The sequence below is a fragment of the Scardinius erythrophthalmus genome, assembly GCF_964197995.2.
Source record: "Scardinius erythrophthalmus genome assembly, chromosome: 9".
NCBI classification, from domain to species: Eukaryota; Metazoa; Chordata; class Actinopteri; order Cypriniformes; family Leuciscidae; genus Scardinius; species Scardinius erythrophthalmus.
The window spans coordinates 27,236,757-27,263,297 of record NC_138229.1 but is presented as its reverse complement, the minus strand read 5'-3'; the positions used below and the strand labels follow the sequence as shown (position 1 = coordinate 27,263,297).

The following is a 26,541-nucleotide window of genomic DNA, read 5'->3' as shown; positions in this document are numbered from 1 at the left end:
GGCCTTGGCTCAATCCTCATCTTTTTTCCTGTGTGCTGCAGATAAACAAAACAAAATGAGGGCCAGGAGAAACTTCAGGGGCCGGCATTTGTGTTCTCATATACGAGGTCGGGGCCCGCAGCACGTATCTCTCTCTTTATGTGTGTGTGTGTTTAAGAGAGAGAGGGTGGGTTAATTAGTTTGCTCACTGATAAGAAAGCCCCTGTTCTTGGCTAGGTTGTGTGGACACGCTACAACAGGAGTGGTTATGAATGTGGCTCTCCACTTCTGAGCTATTCCAGGAATTTCCTTCTTTCTCTCTATCTCTCTCTCTCTTTTTGCCTTACTGTTGTCTTGCTGGCTAGGTGGAGTAGGGGGTATGTCTTTTAGGAGGTCGGAATGTAGTGCTGTGTACTTTAGGCCAGGCTTAAGACCAGCAGTCACTGATCTGCCTGAATTGAATTCCTCATGATATTGTGGAGCTCTGGGTGAAAATGTTTGTGCCTTCGTTCAGCAAGAAAAGACATTCTTGATGTTATTTGGTATAGGCTAGTTTGTTTTCAGAATCTATTTACGCCATGTGCCAGTAGCCCGGCTTGTTGGCAGAGGCTATTTACACTGACTCCGCTCACTGTTGTCTGATTGAGCCAGACAAAATTACAAAAGAAACCCATCAAATAACAATATCAGTGTGGTGTGGAGTGAGGAGAGTAAGGCAGTTGGCGTTAGCTTTTGACGTGACCGACCAGAGTTCGATTCACTCTTTTTACGAACTCATTCTTATCCCTTTTCCTATCGCATATCAGCTCAGAGTGGCGTATATTTTAAATAAAACTGAACAAAATATTCAAAAAGTGGAAATAAAGTGCCTAACAGGTATTTAATAGTGGGAATAAAGTGTTTAAGGGATAGGGTTAGGAGTAATTACGAATTTCAAATAAAGCCTCCCTGTGCTGTGTGTATCGTATCGAAGTTAGAAATTCCAGTATCGTGACAACACTAGTCTGGATAACATTGCCACTATAAACAACATAATTTTTAAAGGCCGCCGGTTAAGTGATTCATCTTCAGAAGATCCTACTCGTAGAGTATGCGATTTTGGATGCAGCCTTTATTTAAGTCATTGAATCATTTACTTACCTATTTGTTGAACAACATTCATTCACTCTGTGTGATGCTCAATCAATGGTTGATTCTACTTTGACTTCATTTGGAACTATTTTCGTTGGTGGCAAAAAACAGACAGACTAACCCACAATATTATTTTTAAAATGCAAGTTATTAAATATTAAAATGTATCTGTTGATTGAACTGTGAAAGCAATACACACTCAACACCTGTGATTACATGCAACCAAATGCTTGCATCTGAATCACATATACAAGATATCTGAAAAACTCATATCAGCCCAACATGAGCTGAAAAAATTAGGGGGGGCGGGGCGGCATATATTTTTGGCAGACGAAAATTTGGTGCACCCGAGAAATCATTCAGTCGCAATAAGCACCGAAAGAGGACTCGTTTCGGTATATGTGTGCACTGTCTAGAAGACTCTTCGTGCGCACATGAAGTCTTGAACTGAGTTGCTTTTGGTGCCTTATTCAGCTTGAATGGTCAAATACACACATGTGTGTGTCAAAATGTCCATCTTTACAAGTATCCTTGTAAACGAATTTGTGAACATTAACAGTTGAGGAAGAAAACGCATGTGAATTAGTAGGCTATATTAAATCAGTGCATCCGGTCTTAGTGACAGCAGCCTAATAAACCTGCTGCTGTCTGTGCCATTTAATTTAATCAGACAATCTCATTGCTCTTGACTGAATCGCTTTTGTAACTTTAATAATAATAAATGTATATTTAATTTACAAAGTGAAGACTATGCAGTGTTTTTGTACATTTGATAGCTTTATACAATTTATGTAGCATTTATATATAGGCCTATCTAATGCTTGAAGTTTTTCAGGAAGGTCTATTTCATTTGTATCTTTGTTCAGTGAGCTTGACAGTTTTTTTGTGATATTGAAATTGGTGATTAGATTTATGAAATTTCAATGGTATCAAAAATGTTGATATCATAAATGTATTTAAAGCAAAAATAACTATATTGTGATATATATTGTTATCGTCAAATAGCATTACTCATATTGTGAGATAAAATTTTGGTCAAATCGCCCATCTCTACACCATGCAACATCGCACACCAACACCATGCAACAGGTGTGTCAGTTTGCCGTTGTAGAGAAGAGTATTGGTGCGTCAGTACTGTGGGAAATGAGTATTAAAATCGTTAACAGTGTTTTGCACTGTTAATTTGCACATATACACTTTTCACATGCTGTTTTTATCTACTATATAGTAGGGACATATGCATATTAACTTGTTTCATTCCTGAATGAATCAGTGTTTTTGAATGAATCGGTTCAGTGAAAGACTCGATGATTCACTCATAAAGAGTCACTCGTCGCCACCTACTGGCGTAAAGATGTAAAATGCAGAAAGAGTCACTGAAAAATCCCCACCACTAAGTGAGTGACAGTCTGTCGGAAACGCACAAACAGTGAAAAGTCTGTTGGACTGTATGTACTCTTGAAATGCTGTTCGTCCAATCAGATTTGAGGACTAGAACTAACTGTTGTATAAATCACTACTTTCAGCAGCCAATAAGAGTGCAGTTCTCTGACACATTCTTTTGTTTAAATTCTACAGATTTACACGCACAATCATTGCAAAGCTTGTGAAAATGTCTGCAGGTTCTGTGTGGACGTCAATATGAGTAACAAAACACAGAACTGAGCACAAGCTCTTAATTAGCATGACATGTAAAGCGTTTCTGCCCATTCACCTCCCTCCATCGTCTCACCTGAATGTGGTTGTTTGGAGAGGATATGGTTGCCATAACAACTGCCCAGGTGGCAGGTGACTTGGGTGGTCTGCCTCGAGTGAACACACTGTGCCTGTGTCTGCCTGCGTCTGACTGCTGACGCTCCCCTCCCCCTACTCTGAACAGGCAGATACCTTTATGAATATAGGGTAAACGTACCTATTAAGCTCACCAAAATCTACATTGAGACATTTTTAGTGCACAAGATATTGGTTTTAGTACAAGAAGTTATTTTAAAATAAAATATTAATCTCTCACACTATAATATTTCATTTTATTTTAAATGACAAAAGTATTTCAATTAAGATGTACATCATTAAATATAAAAAGTCTGGCTGTGCTTAATGGGTACGTTTTGTACCCTTTAAGCACACCCCTGTTCCCAATAAGCTCACAACAAGTTTTATTAAAAATTCTTGTTTATTTTAAACAACCTTTTTAAGGAATAATTGAAAAAAGTTTTATTTGAAGGTACAGAGTCAATCACAAAAAAACAGAACACTAAAATCAAGCAACAAGGCATTCAATTTGATCAGGTAGCCTATCCTATTCATAGTGACGTGTCATTCAAACTCATTGCAACATCTAGACTAGTCCACGTTCAGCTATGTAACCCATATTGAAAAATCAAATAACAAAACAAACCAATGTGCTCCTTAAAGGGATACTCCACTTTTTTTGGAAATAGGCTCATTTTACAACTCCCCCAGAGATAAACAGTTGAGTTTTACCGTTTTCGAATCCTTTCAGCCGATCTCCGGGTCTGGGGTCCCACTTTTAGCATAGCTTAGCATAATGAATTGAACCGGACAAGACCATTAGCATCTCTCTCAAAAAAATGACCAAAGAGTTTCGATATTTTTCCTATTTAAAACTCGACTCTTCTGTAGTTACATTGTGTAATAAGACAGACGGAAAATGTAAAGTTTCAATTTTCTAGGCTGATATGGCTAGGAACTATACTCTCAAAATCGCACCTTTTCATTTTCCGTCGGTCTTAGTACACGATGTAACTACAGAAGAGTCGAGTTTTAAATAGCAAAAATATCGAAACTCTTTGGTCATTTTTTTGAGAGAGATGCTAATGGTCTTGTCCGGTTCAATTCATTATGCTAAGCTATGCTAAAAGTGGTACCGCCAGACCCGGAGATAGGCTGAATGGATTCGAAAACGGTAAAACTCAACTGTTTAACTCTGGGGGAGATTTAAAATGAGCTTATTTCCAAAAAAAGTGGAGTATCCCTTTAACTCTCTGGGTCAGAGCTTTCCTGTCTACTCCAAACTTCTTGGACAGATACGACAGGTTTCTGATGGCTCCTTCTTTGTATGACATGCCTCTTTCATCTTTGGGCATACACTATAGTTTCGTCTAGCTTTTGTCATCTTAAGACTGTGAAAATAAGTTTATTAATCATTTTTTTGAAGATTAACATAGTGACAACCATCAGTTAATATTTAAATTCTGATTATTAAGTATTTACATAGACGTTTAATGTGGGTGAGCTTAAAGGGAGCACACACTGTGCTTAATTGGAGCAAAAACATTTTTTAATTAATAAATATTAAATTAAAATTTAAAGGAAAATATTTAGCTAAATTAATAATCTAGGTAATGTATTAAGTTTATACCAATTTTAATATGAACAACTATTATAGACAATATCTATGAAATTATGCTTTTTCTAATTGATGTCACACTGAAGCTGTGTGATTGTCATAGTAGTGCACCCTTTAAGCTCACCTAACAATAATATGAATTCTTTAAAAATTACAGCAGTTTAAAACCACAGACTATCAATAAAATGTAAAATTATAATATTATGGATTTAAAAGTACAAGCCATTAATTCCTGTGAAGTAATATATTAATGTAGCACACAATCTTATACAGCTAGTAAGCTAGCTATGTTCGTAGCATCTGGGCTATGTTGCTAAAACTATCTTTTAGATCTAACTGTAATTATTTCCCACATCCAGGTTCCAGGTTATAATATGCAAAAGTCTAAACATTAATCTCTTAATTTTGCAATAAGATGATGTACTTCTTCAAAATAAAGGCTTAAACATATAAAAAATGCACATTTGAGGGGCTCCTCTTCTGGTGAAAGTTTTCAGACAGCTTTGAAAATAGCCGCCAGACAGTGTGAACACATGGACACACATATCTCAGTGTGCAATGGTCTGATTGGTTTAAAATTACAGGAGGTATATAGTAACAAACACATCAATTGGTTAATACATCAAATAGGATAATACATTGCTGTTTCTTTTTATAATCTGAGCTCCAAGATGGTAGTGTGCTTAATGGGTACTTGAGCTTAATAGGTACGTTTACCCTAACACTAAAAACTGTTTTTCAGCTCCTGCTGTTTAACTGCTCAAGGCAAAGCCCTAAACTAATCTGGGGTCTTTTACATACTGCTTGTTTGGGGAATCTCCACATAGACATAACTCACCTGTATTGTCAGTTCTCTTTGTTCAGCCTAAGGGAAGGTGCCATATATTACAGAAATGTGACAGTACTGTCAGCGTTTGCTTTATGATTATTAATGAGGCTCTAATCAGGAACAATCAGAACTTATTCTAGCACTTTATGTATATGAAAGCCAAGTTTTACTAGAATGGTATTATTTTTATTATTCAGTGTCTTAATTTCTCTTGTTTTCCAGTGAACACCCCTGAAACATGAAAAATTTGACTGCTAATCAAAATTTAATTTAAATATTTAAATAAGGAGATTTTTGTGAGTGGTGTGTGAAGGGTGGTTTCTACATGGCCTAATGGCGTGTTCACACCAAACGCAAAGTGTATATTCGCATCGCGTTACGCGCTCTAGATTACTCGCGGGATGTTTTTCTTGTTTTTCGCGTCACTCGCGAATAAAAACATCCTGCGAAAAGGAGTGTGTCATCATCATCATCAACAACACAATTTCTTTCTGCCATAATTTTTCCTCATGTCTGAAATAAATGATATTGCTGCTCTGTACTTGTTGTGGAAGTCCCAAATACGGAGGAAAGCCAAACGCCGACGTCTCTGGGTTCACAGCACCATCCAGAGGCGCACTCAACTCGGTGAATTTCACCGTCTTCATGCGAATTTTCCGCTCGAGTTGAAATTTTTCAACTTGCGCGGAAGACGCGATTGAGGCGATTATCGAGCTTTCGCGGCAAACGCGTCACCCAATTCACGTCTATTTGCATCTTTGCATTGAATTTGTATGTAATCTACTCGCGCAAATGATTAAATTCGCGTTTGGTGTGAACACGTCATAAGTCTCTATGATACTGGATATTTAAGGGCCGGTTCACACAGAACGCGTTTTTCCATTCCACTTTTCCATTGTCTTTCTATGTAAACTTGCACTAGATGGATGTGTTTGACTGCTTCGCTCAAGTCTCGCATCTTTTGCAGCATCTTGCGCATGACACGCTGTTCTAAAAACACAGCGTTCAAGTTTAAAAAAATGTAAACGCAAAGCAAAAACGTGTTTTGTGTGAATGGTTCTTTGTGCAGATCATGTCCTCTATTTTTATATTTTGATTGTCTTTGTCTTAATCTAATGCTCACTTAAAGTTAATCTTGGATAATAATTGAATAACGGTAGGCCAAAGGACGTCAAAAGAACTAGCGCTGATGAAAGCCGACCGTGTTGAGAGAACTAGCCGACTGTCAGCTAGCTTGCACGTTCTGCGCCTGTGTGTAAATGAGAAAACTGTCTATTTCTGCAGATATATTAGTCTATATTCGTCGTTCAGAAAGGGAAACCGTCGCTGCAGATACACAAACCGTAAACAAAGCAGCGCGTGCTTACCGTTTTGAATGTCAATCCTGCTGATCACTTTCTTTATTCCACTTTATTCCGCACGTTAATATTAAAATATTCGCCCAAGAACACTCAGGTAAGATGATGTAAAATTAGATCATCCATCTATCTGTGCCGTTTTGACTTATTTGCTGCTGTTTTGCTATTTTTCTCACGCACTCATTCACAAAGCTGAACAGCCAATCAGAGTTCTCTCTCTCACTGACGGCCCGACGCTGATTCAACATGCTGAATCGGCCCAAAAACCCCGATGGCGTATGACTAGAGCCAACGGTGCGGAACACACCAAAAAACTAAGTCGCCCGACACTCAAAAACAGACCGACATTTTTTTTGTCCTCCAGGATAAATTCATGTCCATCCTTATAATGTGTCTTGAATATAAACGCATTGGGTACACCTGCTAAAGCACACCTTTGCATTCATTTTGTGGTTCAGTAAACTGACGGCTGTTTGTTTACATGAATAAAGGCAGTTGATTCGTACACAACAGTTCAGTCGTAGCACTTTCTCTTAGAGCCCCTTGTTTTGCGTCTTGTTGCTTAATTGCCAGTAATGGCACTTTTATCAGGCAGGTCAATTGGACAAGGGCATCAGAGAGCCCATAAACTGCTCTCCCTGGCTAATTACCCCATCCTCTAGAGCTCTTTAGAGTCTCTCTGCCTATCAAACCATTGCTCAAAATAGTCTTTAGGTCAAACATTTGTGCATGAACCACAGAACCCTGTCTCTGAATAATTTATTGGGAAGGGAAAATGTTTACAAGCTTATCAAAGAAAACATTGCAGTGGATGACTTGAGTATGGATTTGACAGAGGACCTGGGTTGAGTTTCCTAAAGACCTCTTAGCTGCTCACAATAATCTTTAGGCCACATTGTTTGTCAGCTACTATTATTGTCAAGTAAGTTGCATCATTTTGGCCGAACTAAACCCATGGGAGTACAGAGGCATCAGTGCAAAGCCCTGGAGTCCAGAGAGCGTGTGTTTGCCACTTATGTCCTGTTACTGCTACTTGCAGATTCCCTTAGGAACGCGGCATGCTTACAGCGGCATCAGAGTCCAGTTAACATTTCGAGTGTGAATCAAATCAACTGTTAAATCAACTTAAATTCTAGGCATCACCACCACATTAATATTATTATTAATATTTTGTGAATAACTTTAAAGATGAAAAGCAAAGGTAAATGAAAATGCAGTGGTACTGATACAACATGCATCTCTATAGCGATATGGAGCTGTAAACTGATTACTTTGCATGTTATAGGATGAAAATGTCATAATTTATTCACTCTCATGTTGTTCTGAACCCATATGACTTGTTGAAGTCAAGAATATCCTTGTTGCCACCCATTTCAATTAAATGAAAATAGTTTTTCATCTACTTCATAGCATCCGACGGTTTGTTGAGACTTTTCCTACTGCAGCGATTAATTAAATTAATCATCTGTCAGGCTGACACCCAAGAGCGAGTAACAATCCTTGAAGAATCAGCAGAAAAATACTGTCCTTTATCTTTCCACTTCTGCATAATAACAGGAACATTGCTCACAGCAGGAGATCTGATGTCCAACAGTGATTGTCTTGAAATGTATTATTGAAGCAGTGTGTTAATGGCTGTAGTGGTGGTACTTTAACTTCTCTGAGAGGGTTTCACTATGCTGACTGTTACCACGTTAAGCACAGCACAATAAAATCCAAATGAAAGGGATCAAGTTCACCCAAAAATGAAAATTCTGTCATTTATTAGTCACTCTCACGTCGTTCCAAACCCGTAAGACTTTCGTTCATCTTCGGAACACAAATGAAGACATTTCTGAAGAAATCTGAGAGCTTTCTGTCCCTCTATTGACCGCTACGCAACTGACACTTTGACGCTTCAAAAAGTTCATAAAGAGATCGTAAAACGAATCCATATATACTGAGCAGTTTAATCCAAAACTTTCTGAAGAGACACGATCGCTTTTCATGATAAACAGATTGAATTTAGGCTTTTATTCACAAATTAACATTCATCAGTTGTGGTACACGAAAGCTCAAGCATGTTTGTTTGACGTGCGAAAACCAATGATGTTCATTCTCGTGTTACGCAGCACGTTTGAGCTTCAGCAAGAACCAATGAGGTTTGTTCTCTCGCGTCAAGCAGGTTCGGTTAAGCTTCTGTTTATGTTCTCTGATCAATGTTATGTTAAATTCAATCTGTTTGTCATTGAAAACGATTGACTCTCTTCAGAAAACTTGAACTAAACCGCACTATTCATATGGATTCGTTTTACGTTCTCTTCATGAACTTTTGAAGCGTTAAAGTTTCGGTTGCATTGCTGTCAATGGAGGAAATTAAATCTCTTAGATTTCATCAAAAAGATCTTCATTTGTGTTCCAAAGATGACCGAAAGGTTTGAAACGACATGAAGGGTGAGTGAGTAATGACAGAATTTTCATTTTTCAACCTTTTAGCTAACATAAACCAGCAAAACTAGTATGAGTAGAATGGTATTTGCTATTCCAATCATAGCCAAGAGGTCACTGAGGAGGTATAGCGTGGTTGAGCAGATGCCCTTCTAACTGAGAGGAGTGTGGGTGGAGAAGAACTGAGAAAGAGAACCTACAGGAGATGGTAGCAGATGGAGAGAGCTTCTTGCCTGAAGTCGACTGCTCCCTGATGCCGTACACCAGCCCTGACTCCCTAAGGAACAGCTGTCAATAGCCATTAAACTGCAAGCCTATCGGCTTTCAGCATTACAGTGGCCTGATGGAGTCGTTCTTGACCGTAATGGTCTTGATGCTCATGGGCAGAAATCACTGATCTATTTGTTGATTCTGTTTGAATGGCTTGAAAATTGCAGAGATGATGCGTTATTAGCAGTTCGGATGCTGTTCTTCAGATCAGAGGCAGAGATCTATACAGCTTACAGTATCATGTATCACAGCTCTATAGATCTGGTCTTTTACGATCCCTTTATGTCCTAAAGTAACCTCCCCCTTTTAGGACTCTTGCATCACAAAAAATCTCAGTGATTGTGTGTCTGGTAATCATTAATGAATCTCCAGGGGAACTGCTAACATCAGACAGGAGGAGTTGCCCCAGGCTGTGGTCAGGACTGACTTTACTTCTTTCATTCTTCTCTCCTTCCCCTCCCCCTGTTATTCATCTAGATCAAACAACAGATCTGTACACCAGTTTTTTTTTGTTTGGGAGATGCCCAACTGGTTCAAATGTCACAATAATTAGCAATTACATAAAATAACATAAAATATGTATATGTATATATATATTCATTTATATTTTTATATTTAATTTATGTTAATAATTTATATTTTTTTGGATTTTAAGATGTATGGTATTATTTATATATTAATATTAAATATATACAATATTTGAATGAAATAAATAAATCAATATATTTTTAATATAAGAATACTGTATTTATAAATTATTAAAAATATATATAATTAATTAATTAATAAATATGCAATGTTACTTTTTTCATTTTATGGTTTTTATTATCATTTTATTATTAATTATAATATATTATTATTATTATTATTATTCATATATAATTAATTCATTGTTATAATTACTTTTAGATATGAAATGGGTTATAGAAATAGATGTATAAAACTTTTTTTTTTACTTGAAATAATTAAATCTTAACTGAAATAAAATATGTTTGTTTAACTAGTTGCTAAGGCTAAATTTCTTATTTTAATTTAGTTTAGCTTGATGTACTAAAATAACTAATATCAGTAAGTAAAAATTAATAAAAAAAAACTGTATAGACCTTAAAAAATATTAAAATAACTAAGAGACACAACAAAATATAAAAATGAAATCTGATTCAAAATATGAATAAAAACTCAGTTATTATCATATTACCTCAGTGATACTAAAATAGCACGTTATAGGAACTTTAAACTGTTCATTTCCAATCAGACCTGACTGAAGATAATGACTTGCTCAGATGGATTCAGTTTATTCAGGAAAGGATTCGTGTGATTTCTTTCCCTCTTCTTTCAGTATTTGATAATCATTCATTTAACCCCTGGGCTCTTGGATCTTATCTGGGTCTTATGAGGTCAGACGTATGGATGGCGTCAGATTAAGGGGCTTTGCTACCAGGCAGATGGCACTCATCTCCTCGCTCTGTGTCTCTTCAGAGCTGGCCAGCACTCCATGTGGAAAGTAAACGTGTGAATAAGCAAACCAGTAACACCTGTCCACCAAGTGACAGACAGTAGGAGCACAATGAGTGTGTTTTGACTGTTAAATGGGCGCTGTGTGATAAGTTGGATGCAAAGTAGCTATCTACTCGATTTCATGCTGTAACTAGAGTGAGATGTAATGGTTCTTTTCATGCGTTTTGTGCAAAACAGTGTATCTTTGTGGCATTACACTCACTGCTTAACAGCATGAATCAGTATCACAGTCCAGTATACTAAAGGTGTTTTTATATAGGAAGTGACCTACTGTATAAACTGGGTTGTTCTTTAAAAAAAACGTGCCATCCAGTATTTAGATTTTTTGTCAACAAATACAGTTTTTTTTCAATCTCTGAATTATTCAGTAATTCTTAAAATTGTTCATTTAACTATTAATCCTGCTTACTGCCTCGCACCTATTTACTTTGTATATACTAATAGTTATTAATCAGTATTTCCCTAATACGAACAACACAGCACTTCATTATTTCTGCCCTGTCACAGTTGGATGTCATATACATATAATTTGAAAAGCTGGCTTGGCAAATTCAAATGTAGTGCACCTGGTAATAAATTACATGCAATTTAACAGAAAAGGTATTAAAAACCAATGACATTTTTCTTGTACCAACCCTGGTGCGCTCAGTAGTTTTAGTGTCAAATGCACAGTTTGTAAGTTTCACACATTATTTAAATAATAATACATTTTCATTATTTTAAAGGAGTTACATCTGTCAAATAATGTGACTAAATAAAGTATCCTGTAATTTTATACTCTATATATGCAGTTTACCAAATAATGAAGTACACATACCCTTGTGTACACAGCATTTTACTGCATCCAGTCATACAAATATTTTCCCAGTTATTAAAATACTTTTATTTTACCTTCAAGAGTAAAAGGATTGCATTTTTTTGGTCAAAATATGCAGGAGCCTCTATTATCAGGCTAATCTAATCATTAGACAGACATATTGTCACCCAAAAATGTGTACTACTACGAATGGTGAAATAAGAGATTGTGAAAGTGGTATTCCTGGTATTGCAACTGGTATGGGCACATTCCATGTTCACTGAACCTTTCCAGGTTTCACATCTTACGTATGCTTCCTGTGTTACACAGCATACAAGTGCTGTATCATTAATCCATAGCTATTCTGTGATATATTTTTCAAGGTCACAGAGTCTTCGGGCTTTACCACTTGAGCTCACTCAACTTCAAATATCCTACGTACGTGCCACCAAGGCGATCGAGTACTTCTCAGCCTGGGATCACATGAATATATTAACTTTCACTATCATCCAGCCAGATGGATCTTCTGTGTACTGAGGTCAGAGCCAGACCAGGATTTTCGTGTAATGATGCTGGCAGAATGTGAAGAGCGGTGTTCCCTGTCTGTGGTGCAGGCCTGCTGTCTCGAGTGCCATTCTAATGTGTGTCTATCACACCCATATCAGACGCCTAGTTAGACAGAACGTTAGAAGGCAATATTATGAGCATCACATCCATGTGAGAATGACTAGAAGCAGGAAAGCGAGGACGCTTGGCAGTTGACTGGTGGTTTAATCTGATGGGTGTTGCCATAGGCGTGTACTGAGATCCCCACTGGGGCTTGTGATGGACTGATAAGTGAGATTGACTCAGGAAGTCAGTTATCTGCCATGGGGAGAACAGTGATCAAGACTTGTGCTGTATATCATTTAGTCAACTTTTAAATATTACATTAGGAACTTTTTTGAAATCCATAATGTCTTCATTTTTAGGCTAAATTTAAATGAATGATCAATTCGAACTGCACAAATCAATAATTTCATTTTTAGTTTTGTTGTTTACTTGGCAGTCAGTGCGAGTTCTTTACTGTCTGTCAGTCTTTTATTTCCATGATCAATGATAATATTGTCAACTCTGTGATAGTCAGTCAGATGATCTGCAAAGTAAGGTCAAGGAATAATTTAACCTAAAAATGCTGCAAGTTCAAACCTGCAAATTTATCCACTTACATCATAATTTTTTTTTTTTTTTGCAATCTTTAATCGCAATAACCCCCTCCCTCTTGCAGTGACTTCTCTGATGATGTTTACTTGTGTGAGGGAGAGACAACCTGTCACTCACATGACATCACAGCAAAAACAAACCACAACCATCCAATCAGTACCCATGGACAAAAAGAAGTCCCGGACACTTATTTTTTCACTTGAATATATGACACAATAGGGGAAACTTATTAAAGCAGCACTAGGTAAGAATTCCGTTTTGGTCAAACAACGACCCCTAGAGTCGCTGTGGACTACTTGTATTTAACGTTACTGTCGTAAATACCACTCACGCAGAGCAGTCTCTTCACTCACGGCCTGATCCCCTCCCCCCTCTATACTGGTCCCTGTTCAGTCGGATGGAAGCTGTAACGAGTGGAAATAAGGTGTGGCCCCTTTAAGAGCTGCGCGCGCCCTGTTGAACTGTCGCAGTCTGTATTGTATGTGCGCCTCGAACACCCCGTAAGCGGGTTGTTTCTGTTTGATGCTCATTCTTGTGTTTGATGCTCATTCGATTGGGGAATAAACACAACGCGTTACAAATCGTCGGACATTGAACAAGCACAGCTAGCCTCCGAAGATGTCTACTAATCCATCAACAAGAACGCCAGGTGCTTTTTAGCTCACACTAACGAGTGAAAGCTTGTCCGAGTGATATACAATATAAGCAATATAACGTTACTTACAAGTCCAACAGCATGTGAGGACGTGTTTAGGGAAGTGAGGTAGCCTATGCCGTAAAGCAGTCGAATAAAATAAAAGTACGATTAAAAACGATACAGACCCCGTCAGGCTATGGCAGACGTGTCATTCAACCTATTATAAGTCGATGTACCATCACAAGAGTCTTGGAAATATATTATGAAGGTTGAAAAGTTACCTAGTGCTGCTTAAAGGTGTGAAAAGGCCTTAACATTTGCCAAAAAAATTTTTTTTTTTTTTTTTTTTTGTTATTAAAAAACAAACAAGGAAGCCCAGCCCCGGTGACAAAAAGTAACACAAAAGTAACATAACTCATTACTTTTCATAAAAATTAAACTGTAAAAAAATTCTAACCCTCCCAAATCAAAAATTTCAAGTGACCGATAACATCTAAATTTTTCAATTGGCCCAAGTGAAATTCTGTAAATTATAAAATTAAATTTACAGATTTTCACTTGGGCCAATTGAAATTTACAGAATTTCACTTGGGCCAATTGAAAAATTTTGATGTTATCGGTCACTTGAAATTTTTAATTTGGGAGGGTTAGAAATTTTTTACAGTGTAACTAAGTAACACAATTAGTTACTTTTTTTGGGAGTAACCCAATTACTTTTAAAAATAACTGATTAAAACTATATCAATAGACATGTGAGACTAATGCTTTAAAGAACACCCTCTCTTTAGAACACAGATTTTATCACTAAACCCATAAGATGCCATTAAATGTCTACAAATATTTTGTAGACACCATAATAACACTGCTGGTAAAGAGAAAACCACATGATGAATCAAAGCAGCTTTTCCACAAGCTGAGGGAAATAATATAGTAATACTAATACTACTAATATATTAGTATAACTATATTAGAAAGTGCATACAGTCTCATGCACACAGATACAAAACACCATCATGGTAACAACATTAAAATAATGCAATAAACAAGCATTTAACAATATAACATGTAACATAAAACCCTAATGTACATAACATCTAAGAAGAAACATAATTGTTTAAATGAAAAAACATCAAATGTGAAGCGTCACACAGTGAAATCTGGGAATGTCAGCAGTTTACTGTTCCTTTTACTTTTTACAGTATTTTACTGTACAATTACACAAACTGTTATATCTATTACAGTTTTTCTCTGTATAGCACCGGAAATCACAAAAAGTTAAAATTCTAATTTCTTGCAGTGTATTCCTTAAACCATTTGTTGGTTTAGCTGGGTTGTTCTGCATAGACATCTCTCTTTCTCTGTCAAAATCCATCGGCAAATGCTTTTCTTTCAGGCAGTTTTCTCCAGAACTTGATTGTGGTTAAAGATTGAATTTTCAGTCTTTTAAGGAATAAATGTACTTCTAAACATCAGACTCTCTGTCTCGTGTTTGTCTGGATTTGGGTATTGATCCACAGATCCTTCACTTGTCCAGCCTGATGCCGTTTTAGGACTCTACTCTTTTGGAGTTTGTTTATCTCGTCGGTTAATCTCTGTTTGTGGTATTTGGTCACAGAGAGGACAACAGTGTTCACAAAGGAGATTAGTTTGGACTGCTGAGGAAAAAGCCCTAAATTCTGTCCCTCTGGCCTGATTCAGGGGTCTGAGAGGATTGCGAAGTGTTGATAAACTGTGACTGCAATCCATGTAAGTGTTTAGAGAGTCCCACGTGAGGATGTGGAGAGATGTCTATCTTTCTGTACTCCCAGAGCTGAGAGGATCTTGATGAGCTGTTTGCATCACAGAAAATGATTGTAATATATGAGGCATCTCAATAAATACAGTTGGTGGCCATTGTAACTGTTAGACTCTCGATAGATGTTGATTTGAAGGCTCGTTGCAGCAGTGTGCTATAAAGATCAGTTTCAGGCAGGAATAATGCAATGTGAGTTTGTTATTTTGAAGCGTTTCGGCATTATCTTCACTGTCCAATCGGAGCAGCTGTATCAAGATGATCTGCTTAGAGGGATTTCTGTGTAAGATGTCGCCTCACCTGTCGTAAGTCTCTTAAGTCCTGACCTTTGTTGTAATCAGCTTTCACCCGCTGACCCAGAGCTGCTATAACTGAACTTGTGAGATTGACCAACTCCGTGAAAGACGGAGAGCGAGTGATGGCCAATGATGCATCTTTCTCAGGGTTAATGCCACATTAATGCAGATCTTGACAGATTCTGCTTTAGTCTCAATCAGTCATTGACATAAAGCCTAGTCCACAAAGAACCGTCTGATTGACTAAAGTGGCCAACCTCAGTTTTACACAACATTTAGGGGCGGCTAACTGTGAAAATCAGATGTACCACATATAATAAAGCAGTAAAGTGGTGGCACTTGTTATCAATGTTGAAAACAGTGGTGCTTAATATTTTCGCAGAAACCGTGAAACATTTTATTTTATTTTATTTTTAGGATTCATTGATGAATAGAAAGTTCAAAAGAACAGCCTATATTTGAAATAGAAATCATTTGTGACCAATTTTGATCAATTTAATTCATCCTCCTTGTTGAATAAAAGTTTTTTTTTTTAAATGACTTTTTAACTGTTTTGAAACTTTTGAATGTTTTTTTTATTTTTTATTGCAAATTAACAAAACAGTAACATATACAAGGTAAGAAATCAGTGACATATAAATACAGAAGAGAGGGAAGAACAAAAACAGAATAACAACAATGAAAGAAAGAGAGAGAGAGAGAGAAAAAAGGAAGCTCAATATCATTGTCGATATTTATAATCAATAATAATATATCAATATTAGTGGTGTTATTATCGATAATAATAATCATGACAATAGTAATAGTGATAGTTTTAGTGATTTATATAAAAAAATATATATTTAAAAAAACAAAACAAAAAAATAGTAATGATAGTATTAGTAACAGTAATAATAATAATTATTTTTTTTTAAACTTTTGAATGTTTAATGTAGTATGCACTACAGGTTTGCTTTGAAAATTATAGCATGACACAATATTTGCCACAGGTGATTTCCAGGGGTGATTATTCCCTAAATATGTGTTTTGTGAAAAACATTACTATGCGTAATTTGGCATTAAAATGCATTCAAAGTGATTCTTCTTCAAATAAATCTGTTTAGGCTGAAGGTCACATTTTTTTAAATACTGTAATTAGATTAAAGGGGAATTCTGAGATCATGCCATGACTCGTTGATATCTGTGCAGCTACGTTTGAATTATGTAATATTCCCCATAAAACCTCAATTAGGAACTAGAAAAACTAAACCTGAACCTCTGATTTTGAAATGTCGGACCTACTAATATATCAGCAAATCTGTATCTGTGATTGTTCAGAATACATTCCAGAATACACGTTTTTAACCTTAAAATGCTGAAGCTGTTGTTTCTCCGGAATTGAATTATACACATTGGTATTCCATTTAAACAGCCGTACAAAAGTTTACTGTATAAACAGTAATATTGTGAGATATTATTACAATTAAACATGACTGTTTTTTATATTTTAATGTTTTAACATGAAATCTATTCCTGTGATCAAAGCTGAATTTTCAGCATCATTACTCCAGTCTTCAGTGTCACATGATCCTTCAGAAATCACTCTCATACGCTGATTTGATGCTCAAGAAACATTTCTTATTAATAAATCAATGTTGAAAAAAGTTGTGCTGCTTAATATTTTTGTGGAAACCTTTTTTCCAGGATTCTTTGAATAGAAAGTTCAAAAGAACAGCATTTATTTGAAATAAAAACATTTTTACTGTCACATTTGATCTATTCAGCATCCTTGCTGAATATAAGTATTTTCTTTAATTAAAAAACGTGACGTGTTTTTTCCCCTGTCATCACAGAGCGCTGCTGCAGCACCGAGTCCAGTCCTAGGCAACATGCCCCCAGGTGACGGGATGCCAGGTGGCCCCATGCCCCCCGGATTCTTTCAGGTGGGTCACTCCTCCTCAGCCCTTCTCCATAAACCATCCGTAACCATCTAACTAGCAGCCCTCAGGTGCACAGACATGTGCCGGCGGTTTACAGAGGAACCATTATGCCACGGTCTCTGGTCATCTGCCAAGCCCAGTGTCTGCAGGGAACCAGTCTGATTGCGACCATTAGCCGCTAATGGCAAGGCAGGGTTATGTTCATTCTCCACTCTGAGAGCAGGCTCGCTGTTGCCCTGCTGAGTAGCCCTGCTAAATGTGTTGCAGCGGAGTTAACGCTTTATCACTCGGGAGTTTTCAGAGAGGGTGACTCGACAAAATATCTTAATGAGTTCTTGGAAAAGATTTATGGATGATATGATGTTTATTATGACCGTATGGAAGGAAGCATTTGGAGAACTCTTTCCCAGACCAGATGGAGTCATGACCCTTCGAGGGCTTTAAGGGAACGGATTCTCAGAGACTGAGAATGCAGAACATAGAACTGGTTTATGCAAGTCTTGAAACATGCATCAGTGGGTATGCAGGAAAACTTGAGAAACAGTTAAGTGCCTTTTGAGGATGTTTTGACTACCCTTAAACCCCATTGCCCTCTAGTGGTGACATTGATGATAATTTTTACACTATAAAACATATTCTTTATCATTATTCTTTTGTTTTTCTGTAAAAAATAAATAAATAGAAATTTACGAAAAAATTGCATAACATATTACGACTTGAATTTTGTCTTCAAGAAAAAAAAACTCAATTGCAAATTGATTTTTAAATTTAAAAACACTTCGAAATATATTCTCTTTATGTAATTTTTATTATAGAAAATCACTATAAGAGTTATAGACAATTAATCAACACGTTGCTATGTCTGTCAACCAATCAGAATCAAGAATGATTTCAACAATGCTGTGGTGTAAGCATATTTATTCAAAAGTTTGGGAATAGTAGGTTTTTTATGTTTAGAAAGAAGGCTGCAAGTAATTTAGTTTAAAAAAGTGTCATTACTCCAGTCTTCAGTGTCACATGATCCTTCAGAAATCAGTCTAATATGCTGATTTCCTGCTCAAGCAACATTTAATATTATTATCAATTTTAAAAACGGCTGTGCTGCTTAATGTTTTTGTGGAAACCGAAATAGATTTTTTTCAATTTCTATTTTTTGATGAACAGAAAATTCAAAAGAGCAGCATTTATTTGTAATAGAAATCAAATAAATCTCAACGTCACTCATTTTGCGAAGTTATAAATGTCTATAGGGAAGTACTTCCCATTCATTGTGTTGTTGATGTCAAAAACTGTGCATCCATTTGTGTCATTTATTAATGGATTAATACCATTACTAATTTTTATAATATTCATCAATTAATAAATATACACTCACCTAAAGGATTATTAGGAACACCTGTTCAATTTCTCATTAATGCAATTATCTAATCAACCAATCACATGGCAGTTGCTTCAATGCATTTAGGGGTGTGGTCCTGGTCAAGACAATCTCCTGAACTCCAAACTGAATGTCAGAATGGGAAAGAAAGGTGATTTAAGCAATTTTGAGCGTGGCATGGTTGTTGGTGCCAGACGGGCCGGTCTGAGTATTTCACAATCTGCTCAGTTACTGGGATTTTCACGCACAACCATTTCTAGGGTTTACAAAGAATGGTGTGAAAAGGGAAAAACATCCAGTATGCGGCAGTCCTGTGGGCGAAAATGCCTTGTTGATGCTAGAGGTCAGAGGAGAATGGGCCGACTGATTCAAGCTGATAGAAGAGCAACTTTGACTGAAATAACCACTCGTTACAACCGAGGTATGCAGCAAAGCATTTGTGGAGCCACAACACGCACAACCTTGAGGCGGATGGGCTACATCTGCAGAAGACCCCACCGGGTACCACTCATCTCCACTACAAATAGGAAAAAGAGGCTACAATTTGCACGAGCTCACCAAAATTGGACAGTTGAAGACTGGAAAAATGTTGCCTGGTCTGATGAGTCTCGAATTTGGCGTAAACTGAATGAGAACATGGATCCATCATGCCTTGTTACCACTGTGCAGGCTGGTGGTGGTGGTGTAATGGTGTGGGGGATGTTTTCTTGGCACACTTTAGGCCCCTTAGTGCCAGTTGGGCATCGTTTAAATGCCACGGCCTACCTGAGCATTGTTTCTGACCATGTCCATCCCTTTATGACCACCATGTACCCATCCTCTGATGGCTACTTCCAGCAGGATAATGCACCATGTCACAAAGCTCGAATCATTTCAAATTGGTTTCTTGAACATGACAATGAGTTCACTGTACTAAAATGGCCCCCACAGTCACCAGATCTCAACCCAATAGAGCATCTTTGGGATGTGGTGGAACGGGAGCTTCGTGCCCTGGATGTGCATCCCACAAATCTCCATCAAATGCAAGATGCTATCCTATCAATATGGGCCAACATTTCTAAAGAATGCTTTCAGCACCTTGTTGAATCAATGCCACGTAGAATTAAGGCAGTTCTGAAGGCGAAAGGGGGTCAAACACAGTATTAGTATGGTGTTCCTAATAATCCTTTAGGTGAGTGTATTTGATTTTTAATCACATTTATGTGCATTAAGCAGTTTGGTGCCACTTGATTATTGTGGGGTCGCCACTTGCTTTCCAGTATAATTGGGTCTTAAAGCAAAACTGATATCAGCTCCACATCAAACTAGTTCTGAGCTTTACCCTCGGCTCTGTTCTCTGGATCTGCTGCACCTGTCGCTTTCACCTGTCCTGTCTTTGACTTTGCTCTGTCTTTCTCTTGGCATTTCGTTGCTGGTACTATGGCAACCTCCACTTGCTCCCCCCACCCGCCCTCTCTGCAGGGACCACCTGGTTCCCAAGCCTCCCCTCACGCTCAGCTACCTCCAAACTCTAACATGATGGGGGCGCACGGACAGGTAACAGCACACACGTTCTCTCTGCTGATATCAGTTAGGCACACGTTTCCCCCCCTTCTCCCTGTCAGCTTTTGTATATGTCACATTGCTAAAACTGTATGTCACTGTTTCTCCAGCCTTTTATGTCTCCTCGCTATGCTGGAGGACCTCGGCCGCCCATCAGAATGGGTAACCCGGTAAGTCGCATTAAAAATGTTTCAAACAACAGAGTTTATTTACTCTGACTTCTTTTAGCACCTGACTGTCTCTGTTTCTTTAGCCTCCCGGTGGGCAGCCTTTGCCTCCAAACATGATGGACCCTACACGACCAACAGGTAAAAGACTAATGAGATCAGTGTTTGTTGATGGGCAACTTCTCTGCAAGTGCAAATTCAGCATTGTCATTTCATCGATTTTTGATTTTGAAGTGCATGTCTGTTAAATTTTTAATTTTTAATGATGTTGTTATTATTTGCTCAGGCCATCCAAACTTGGCAACCATGCAGAGAATGAACGTTCCTCGAGGAATGGGCCCAATGGGACCGGGACTACAGGTCTGGATCTTATGCAGTCATTCACGAAACCTAAATATAGTTGCCCTAGGCCCCGTCAATGAGTTGCTCACCACTAGGACTGGGTGATATAGTTAAAACAACTATATCTCAATATTTTTTACCTCACTATTAAATGTTAAATAATATATATAAAGGAGAAGAAATGAATACTTTTATTCAGTAATGAATAAATTACATTTTATAATATATTCCATTAGATAACATCTCTTTTAAATTGTAATAATATATCACAATATTACGGTTTGTACTGTATTTGATCAAATAAATGCAGCCTAGATGAACATAATAGACTGTACTAATGTTCAAAAGTTAAGGGTCAGTAAGTTTCTTTTAAATGTTTTTGAAAAGTCAAATACAGTAAAAAGTTAGTAAAAATTAATCGAGGCATGATTTCTATTTCCTATGTGTCTGAACGTTTAAATATAGTTATAATATTTTTGAGGAATGATGCAAGTGCATTGTTGAATCAGAGTTTTGAAACGATTCATTGAAATCGACACTTCTACCAACTCTATTAGCATTTTTGTACTTAAATTTAGGTTGCACTTTATTTTACAGTATGTGTACTTGCAGTGTACTTACCTAAGAAAGTACTGATTAATATAAGGCAACAACATGGGTTAAGGTTAGGTTTAGGGTTAGTGCCTAGTTATTACCCTGTTATTGTAATTGCTATAATAAGTACATAGTCTGTACATGGGGAACAGGACTGTAAAATAAAGTGCTACCTAAATTTCAATTCAGAACACAACTAGAATTGGCAGCAAAATCATTTGTGAAAATATTGCCAATATTCGATATATATCACCCAACCCTACTCGTACACCAATTATTTGAATGCATTTCTTGTGTTCTGAACTTGAGTCAGTCCTCATTCAGCGTTTGCACGGCATCCACACGTTCACAGTCTTTACTACAGCTTTAATCTTCTTTCATATCAGCCATAATCCTTGTTATGTTCAGCCTGTTTTCCTCTAAACTAACCGTGTCCTTGTTCTCTCCTCTCTCGTGGTGTCCTCTCGGGTGCTGGGCATCGTAGTCTGATCCTTGGTTATCATTACAGAACTATGGCGGAGGAATGAGGCCTCCAAACTCCATGGGCCCTGGAATGCCAGGCGTGAACATGTAAGGACTTTCCCAGTCTATCGCATTTGTGGGATTTCATGTGTATGTCTCTGTGTCGGACTGGTCAGGATGCTCAAACAAACAGAAAACATTAAAGGAGGATTAACATAAAGATGACTTTTGTTATGTTGTCTCTGCATATTAAACTAGGAATGGAGGAAGTATTTAACCCTGTAAAGCCTGACATGTCTGGGAAATGAAAAAGAATTTAAATGGAACATTTTATTGAACCTTCAGTCAAAATATTTCAAAAAACGAAATCTAAAAAAAAAAGTTTGCATATTAGTTTTTTGTTGAGGATCATATTCGATTCACCATTGCTCATAGAGTATGATTTAGTGAGAATATGGATCTCATATTCAAAGAGGAACAGAAAACACCTACACTTTATCTAGAGGGCCAAACTGAGCAGAAAATGAAATTCTGATAGCTTGTAATGTAAATAACTTACATAAAATACATACAATTATCAGTTGTCACTTTATAGCTCCCAATAATGTCTTAGTAAGATGATATTTAAATGCTTAGTTTTATAATCAAAGCTCTGTATTATTTATTATGGGGGCAAAACATATAATGCAGTGCAATACTGTGATGGTTGAGACATTTTACAAAGAAACATTCTTCAAAAGCCTAGTGTATCATATTTGATACTCACACCACACTCAGTGATTTTTCGAAAAAATGATGTATGGAAAATCATGGAAAACTAAGTTGCTTCAGTTCAGTCCAACTGTGAACTTTAGAGGCAAATCCTTTGATTTTGAAGTGTCATAAATAGCTTTATAGAAAACATGCAAACATGAACTCTAGTGGCACAGAGCTGCAAAGATCATCAATGAAATTATTTTCTGTAGTTATTTCAACTTGTACACCCAGTCTGATACACACCAGAGACTTATTTGATGTTCTGATCACCGTTACAAAATATAAACTGCTGTGTGTCTCTGTACAGGGGAGCAGGAGCAGGCAGACTGTGGCCTAATCCTAATAATGGAAACACGGTGAGATACTTCAGCTCATGTTAGAGAATGAATTAGTGATGATATCTGGCAAACCTGGCTGATAAATAAACTTTTGACTTCACAGATCCCATATTCCTCATCATCCCCAGGAACTTACGTGGTAACTGAGCGTTTCTTTTTCCTTGTTTTATGATATTGTCTGTCATGAAGGCTTCAGTTTCTGCTATCCTGCTTTCACAGGGTCCTCCAGGAGGAGCAGGAGGCGGTGGATGTCCTCCGGGAACACCCATCATGCCAAGTCCAGCAGGTAATGGCTTATCGCATTCACATCTCGGTCTACTGCCAACATCACTGGCCCTTTAAGACCCAAATGGTGCCTGGCCACGTGATGTGAGAACAGTTTCATGATGACTTCCCCCTCTGTGTTGACAGACTCCACTAACTCGGGTGAAAACCTCTACACGTTGATAAACTCAGTCCCACCAGGAGGAAACCGATCTAGTGTGAGTTACTCCACTGCTCCTGATGTTCCCGTGTGCTGCATGGATCGTGTGTTTGATCTCCCTGTAAATGCTCTCTCGTCTGTGTTTGTAGTTTCCTATGGGTCCAGGGTCAGACGGCCCAATGGGAGGACTGGAGCCGCATCACATGAACGGCTCATTAGGTAAAACTCCATTCACCATGGCAACTACATCAATTTTTCAAAACATTGCTTGTTTTTGTTGCCCTCCCAATTAGATCAGTGAACATCGTGTGATCTAAAGATCTGCAAATTATTCATTTTGACTTTTCTCACAGGTTCGGGTGACATAGATGGACTCCCTAAGGTATTATTCAACCTATTATTTAGACCTATTATTTCTGTCGAAATGATCTGGAAACTAGCACAGCATGTCTGTTCGTGTTAGAATATGTCTGAGACTGAATTTCAAAACTTCCAATGCAAGTATTGTATTGTAATGGATTTTTAAACTAAACATGAACATAGTTAAAGTTATTTCAGTTTTAACAAATTGTTTCACTTTAAATAAAAGTGCTTATTAAGTCTTTTAATAGTTAAAAAAAATCAACTGTGTTATTATATATATATATATATATATATATTAATATAATTATTTTATTTTTTTTTATTATGGAAAACGTGGAAATATCAGGTCATTTTAAATGAGTCATTTCTAGCCTTGGAAAAAATCAGGAAATATTATAAAATTTTAAGTCTTGGGAATTTCTATGTAGAATATATTCACTACTGAGTGAGGTTTTCTTTATTTAAAAAATAAATTAATATTTTATTCAGCAAGGATGCATTAAATTGATTAAAAGTGACAGTAAAGACATGATGTTTCCACAAAAATATTAAGCAGCACAACTGTTTTAACATTAATAATAATAAGAAATGTTTCTTGAGCATCAAATCATCATATTAGACTGATTTCTGAAGGATCATGTGACACTGAAGACTGGAGTAATGATGCTGAAAATTCAGCTTTGCCATCACAGGAATAAATTACATTTTAAAATAAAATATTTAAAAATATTTATTTTATTTTTTTTAAATGCAGTGTTGGTGAGAAACATAGACTTTTTTCAAAAACATTTAGAAAATGGAAGTATACATTTTTCTGCTCCTTTCTGAAATATTTTGTCGCAGAAAAAACGCTCTTTGTGAATGCAATCGCAATGATTAAAAAAAAAACTGGACATTCATTAGTCAAAAGGAGTGGAAATCCTGTATAATGGATTTGTGTAAAGTTTATATAAATTACAGGTTGTTTGTGCTATGTAATTGTCAAAAAAAATTATAAACAAAACTCAAGACTCATCATTTAGACCTACTTAATCTCGGTAATGATGGCTTTCAAATATGTCAAATTCCTATAATTACACATTTTATCCTCAGAAATAAATAAAAAAAACACTCCATCTAAGACATACGGCAGAATGGTTGCTAAGCAAAACAAAAGAACAGTTATACTGATGTAATGAGGTCACACGTGTTTGTTTATAGAGTGTTTTACAACAGCTTTGATCATTATGAAGGATCGGAACAATCCGTTTTATAATGGCGGATACCACCGACTGACATCTTGGTGTTTTTTCTTTACAATCTCAGAACTCCCCGAATAACCTGAGTGGCATGAGTAACCCGCCAGGAACGCCACGAGACGACAGTGAACTGGGTGGAAGCTTCCTTCACTCGTTCCAAAATGAAAGCGTGAGCGCCAGCACACACGAACACACGACATGATAACGATGAATTCATGGGCTTCTGTCTAAATCAATGGTTCTATCTCTCTTCAGTACTCGCCGACAATGACAATGAGTGTGTGAAGGACGAGCTTCAGCTCCAAGACGCCACATGTAGGCGTCTCAAAGACCAGGGACCAGAGTGAGTCTAATCTCACACATCTATGAGAACCAAATCCCACCGCAGCTCTGGATGAGGTGCATGCTCCTGATTTCAGCACGGACAGATGAAATCTGCTTCCAGGAAGGACCTGTCTGAGATGGGAGCTCCCTCATTTTAAACCACTTTAATATTTTCGTATCATTTTAACATAGAAGCCAAGACCGAGATAAATTTGCTTCTTTTCGTTAGACGGATGTCAAACCGTCGGGACCGTGACAATATTCACACTGTGGATGTAGTGCAGAATACCATGTGCTTCTTCTACAGCGTCTGTGTAACATTCCATTAGAGTATTTTAGGATCTAGTCTCTGATCTCTTAAAAAGCTTCGCAACAAGTTCATCGCACTGTAATGGCTTTCTTGAAAATGACTTAATCCAGAGGAACGGCTTTGGCTACAGCGGATTTGATGATATGCACCAATGGGAATCGCTGTCCTTCCTTTCGTCGCATACTTGGGAATCCAGTGGATTGTTAGCAAAATTAACATTGTTTTCTTTGGTTTCATGTCTTGTTTTATAACAGTAGATTTTACTGCAGAAGCCTTTTGTAATGAGCCATAAGACTGGCACGACACCTAACATGAGACATTCATGCCATTTTCCACTTTTTAATGGTAACCTCAGATGACGTGAGATTATTTTTGGATGGCAGTTCAGCCAAACGCAACAACACTTTATCATAAAACACTGCATCTTTTCACACTGGCTTAGTTCTCGTTGTCCTTGTGCTGTTATATTGTGTTTCTGACCCATTGCCGTTTGCTTTTAGGCACAGTTGAAGACGTGCGGCAAACAACCAAAGGACAGTTATTTAACTATATATCTTTTAAAGTTTTCTCTAGTCTGTCATGATGCTGTATGGCCACTCGTGACCTGTTACACCATGTTATTTAGCCTTTACGATGTACATTATGTTCTTTGGAAGACGCAGTAAAATGACTTGTGTAATTTTTATGATTAAATTATTTTTCAGTTCATACCACGCTTGTTTCGGTCTCATGTCTTCTGCAAATAAACATACATCAGTATTAGATATGAGACATTCAA

The 26,541-nt window shown here is 37.2% G+C and overlaps 1 protein-coding gene across 8 annotated transcripts in view; it reads left to right on the top strand.

Annotated features, from left to right (window-relative positions):
• The window catches only part of ssbp3a (single stranded DNA binding protein 3a), a 34,098-nt gene extending 7,623 nt beyond the window's left edge, over positions 1-26,475 (top strand). Inside the window, exons 5-18 of one of the 8 annotated variants that reach the window (XM_081375254.1) lie at positions 17,439-17,528; positions 20,365-20,439; positions 20,556-20,615; positions 20,699-20,753; positions 20,899-20,972; positions 22,057-22,118; positions 23,074-23,122; positions 23,208-23,243; positions 23,324-23,390; positions 23,516-23,586; positions 23,678-23,747; positions 23,882-23,910; positions 25,197-25,298; positions 25,385-26,475. In XM_081375254.1, coding sequence (XP_081231380.1) covers positions 17,439-17,528; positions 20,365-20,439; positions 20,556-20,615; positions 20,699-20,753; positions 20,899-20,972; positions 22,057-22,118; positions 23,074-23,122; positions 23,208-23,243; positions 23,324-23,390; positions 23,516-23,586; positions 23,678-23,747; positions 23,882-23,910; positions 25,197-25,298; positions 25,385-25,414 — 870 coding nt within the window. In that variant the 3' untranslated portion in view covers positions 25,415-26,475. Of the gene's footprint in view, positions 1-17,438; positions 17,529-20,364; positions 20,440-20,555; positions 20,616-20,698; positions 20,754-20,898; positions 20,973-22,032; positions 22,119-23,073; positions 23,123-23,207; positions 23,244-23,323; positions 23,391-23,515; positions 23,587-23,677; positions 23,748-23,881; positions 23,911-25,196; positions 25,341-25,384 lie in introns of those variants that run through there. The other 7 variants (XM_081375252.1, XM_081375258.1, XM_081375256.1 and 4 more) reach the window with 7 other exon arrangements.
• Positions 26,476-26,541: the final 66 nt, after the last annotated feature.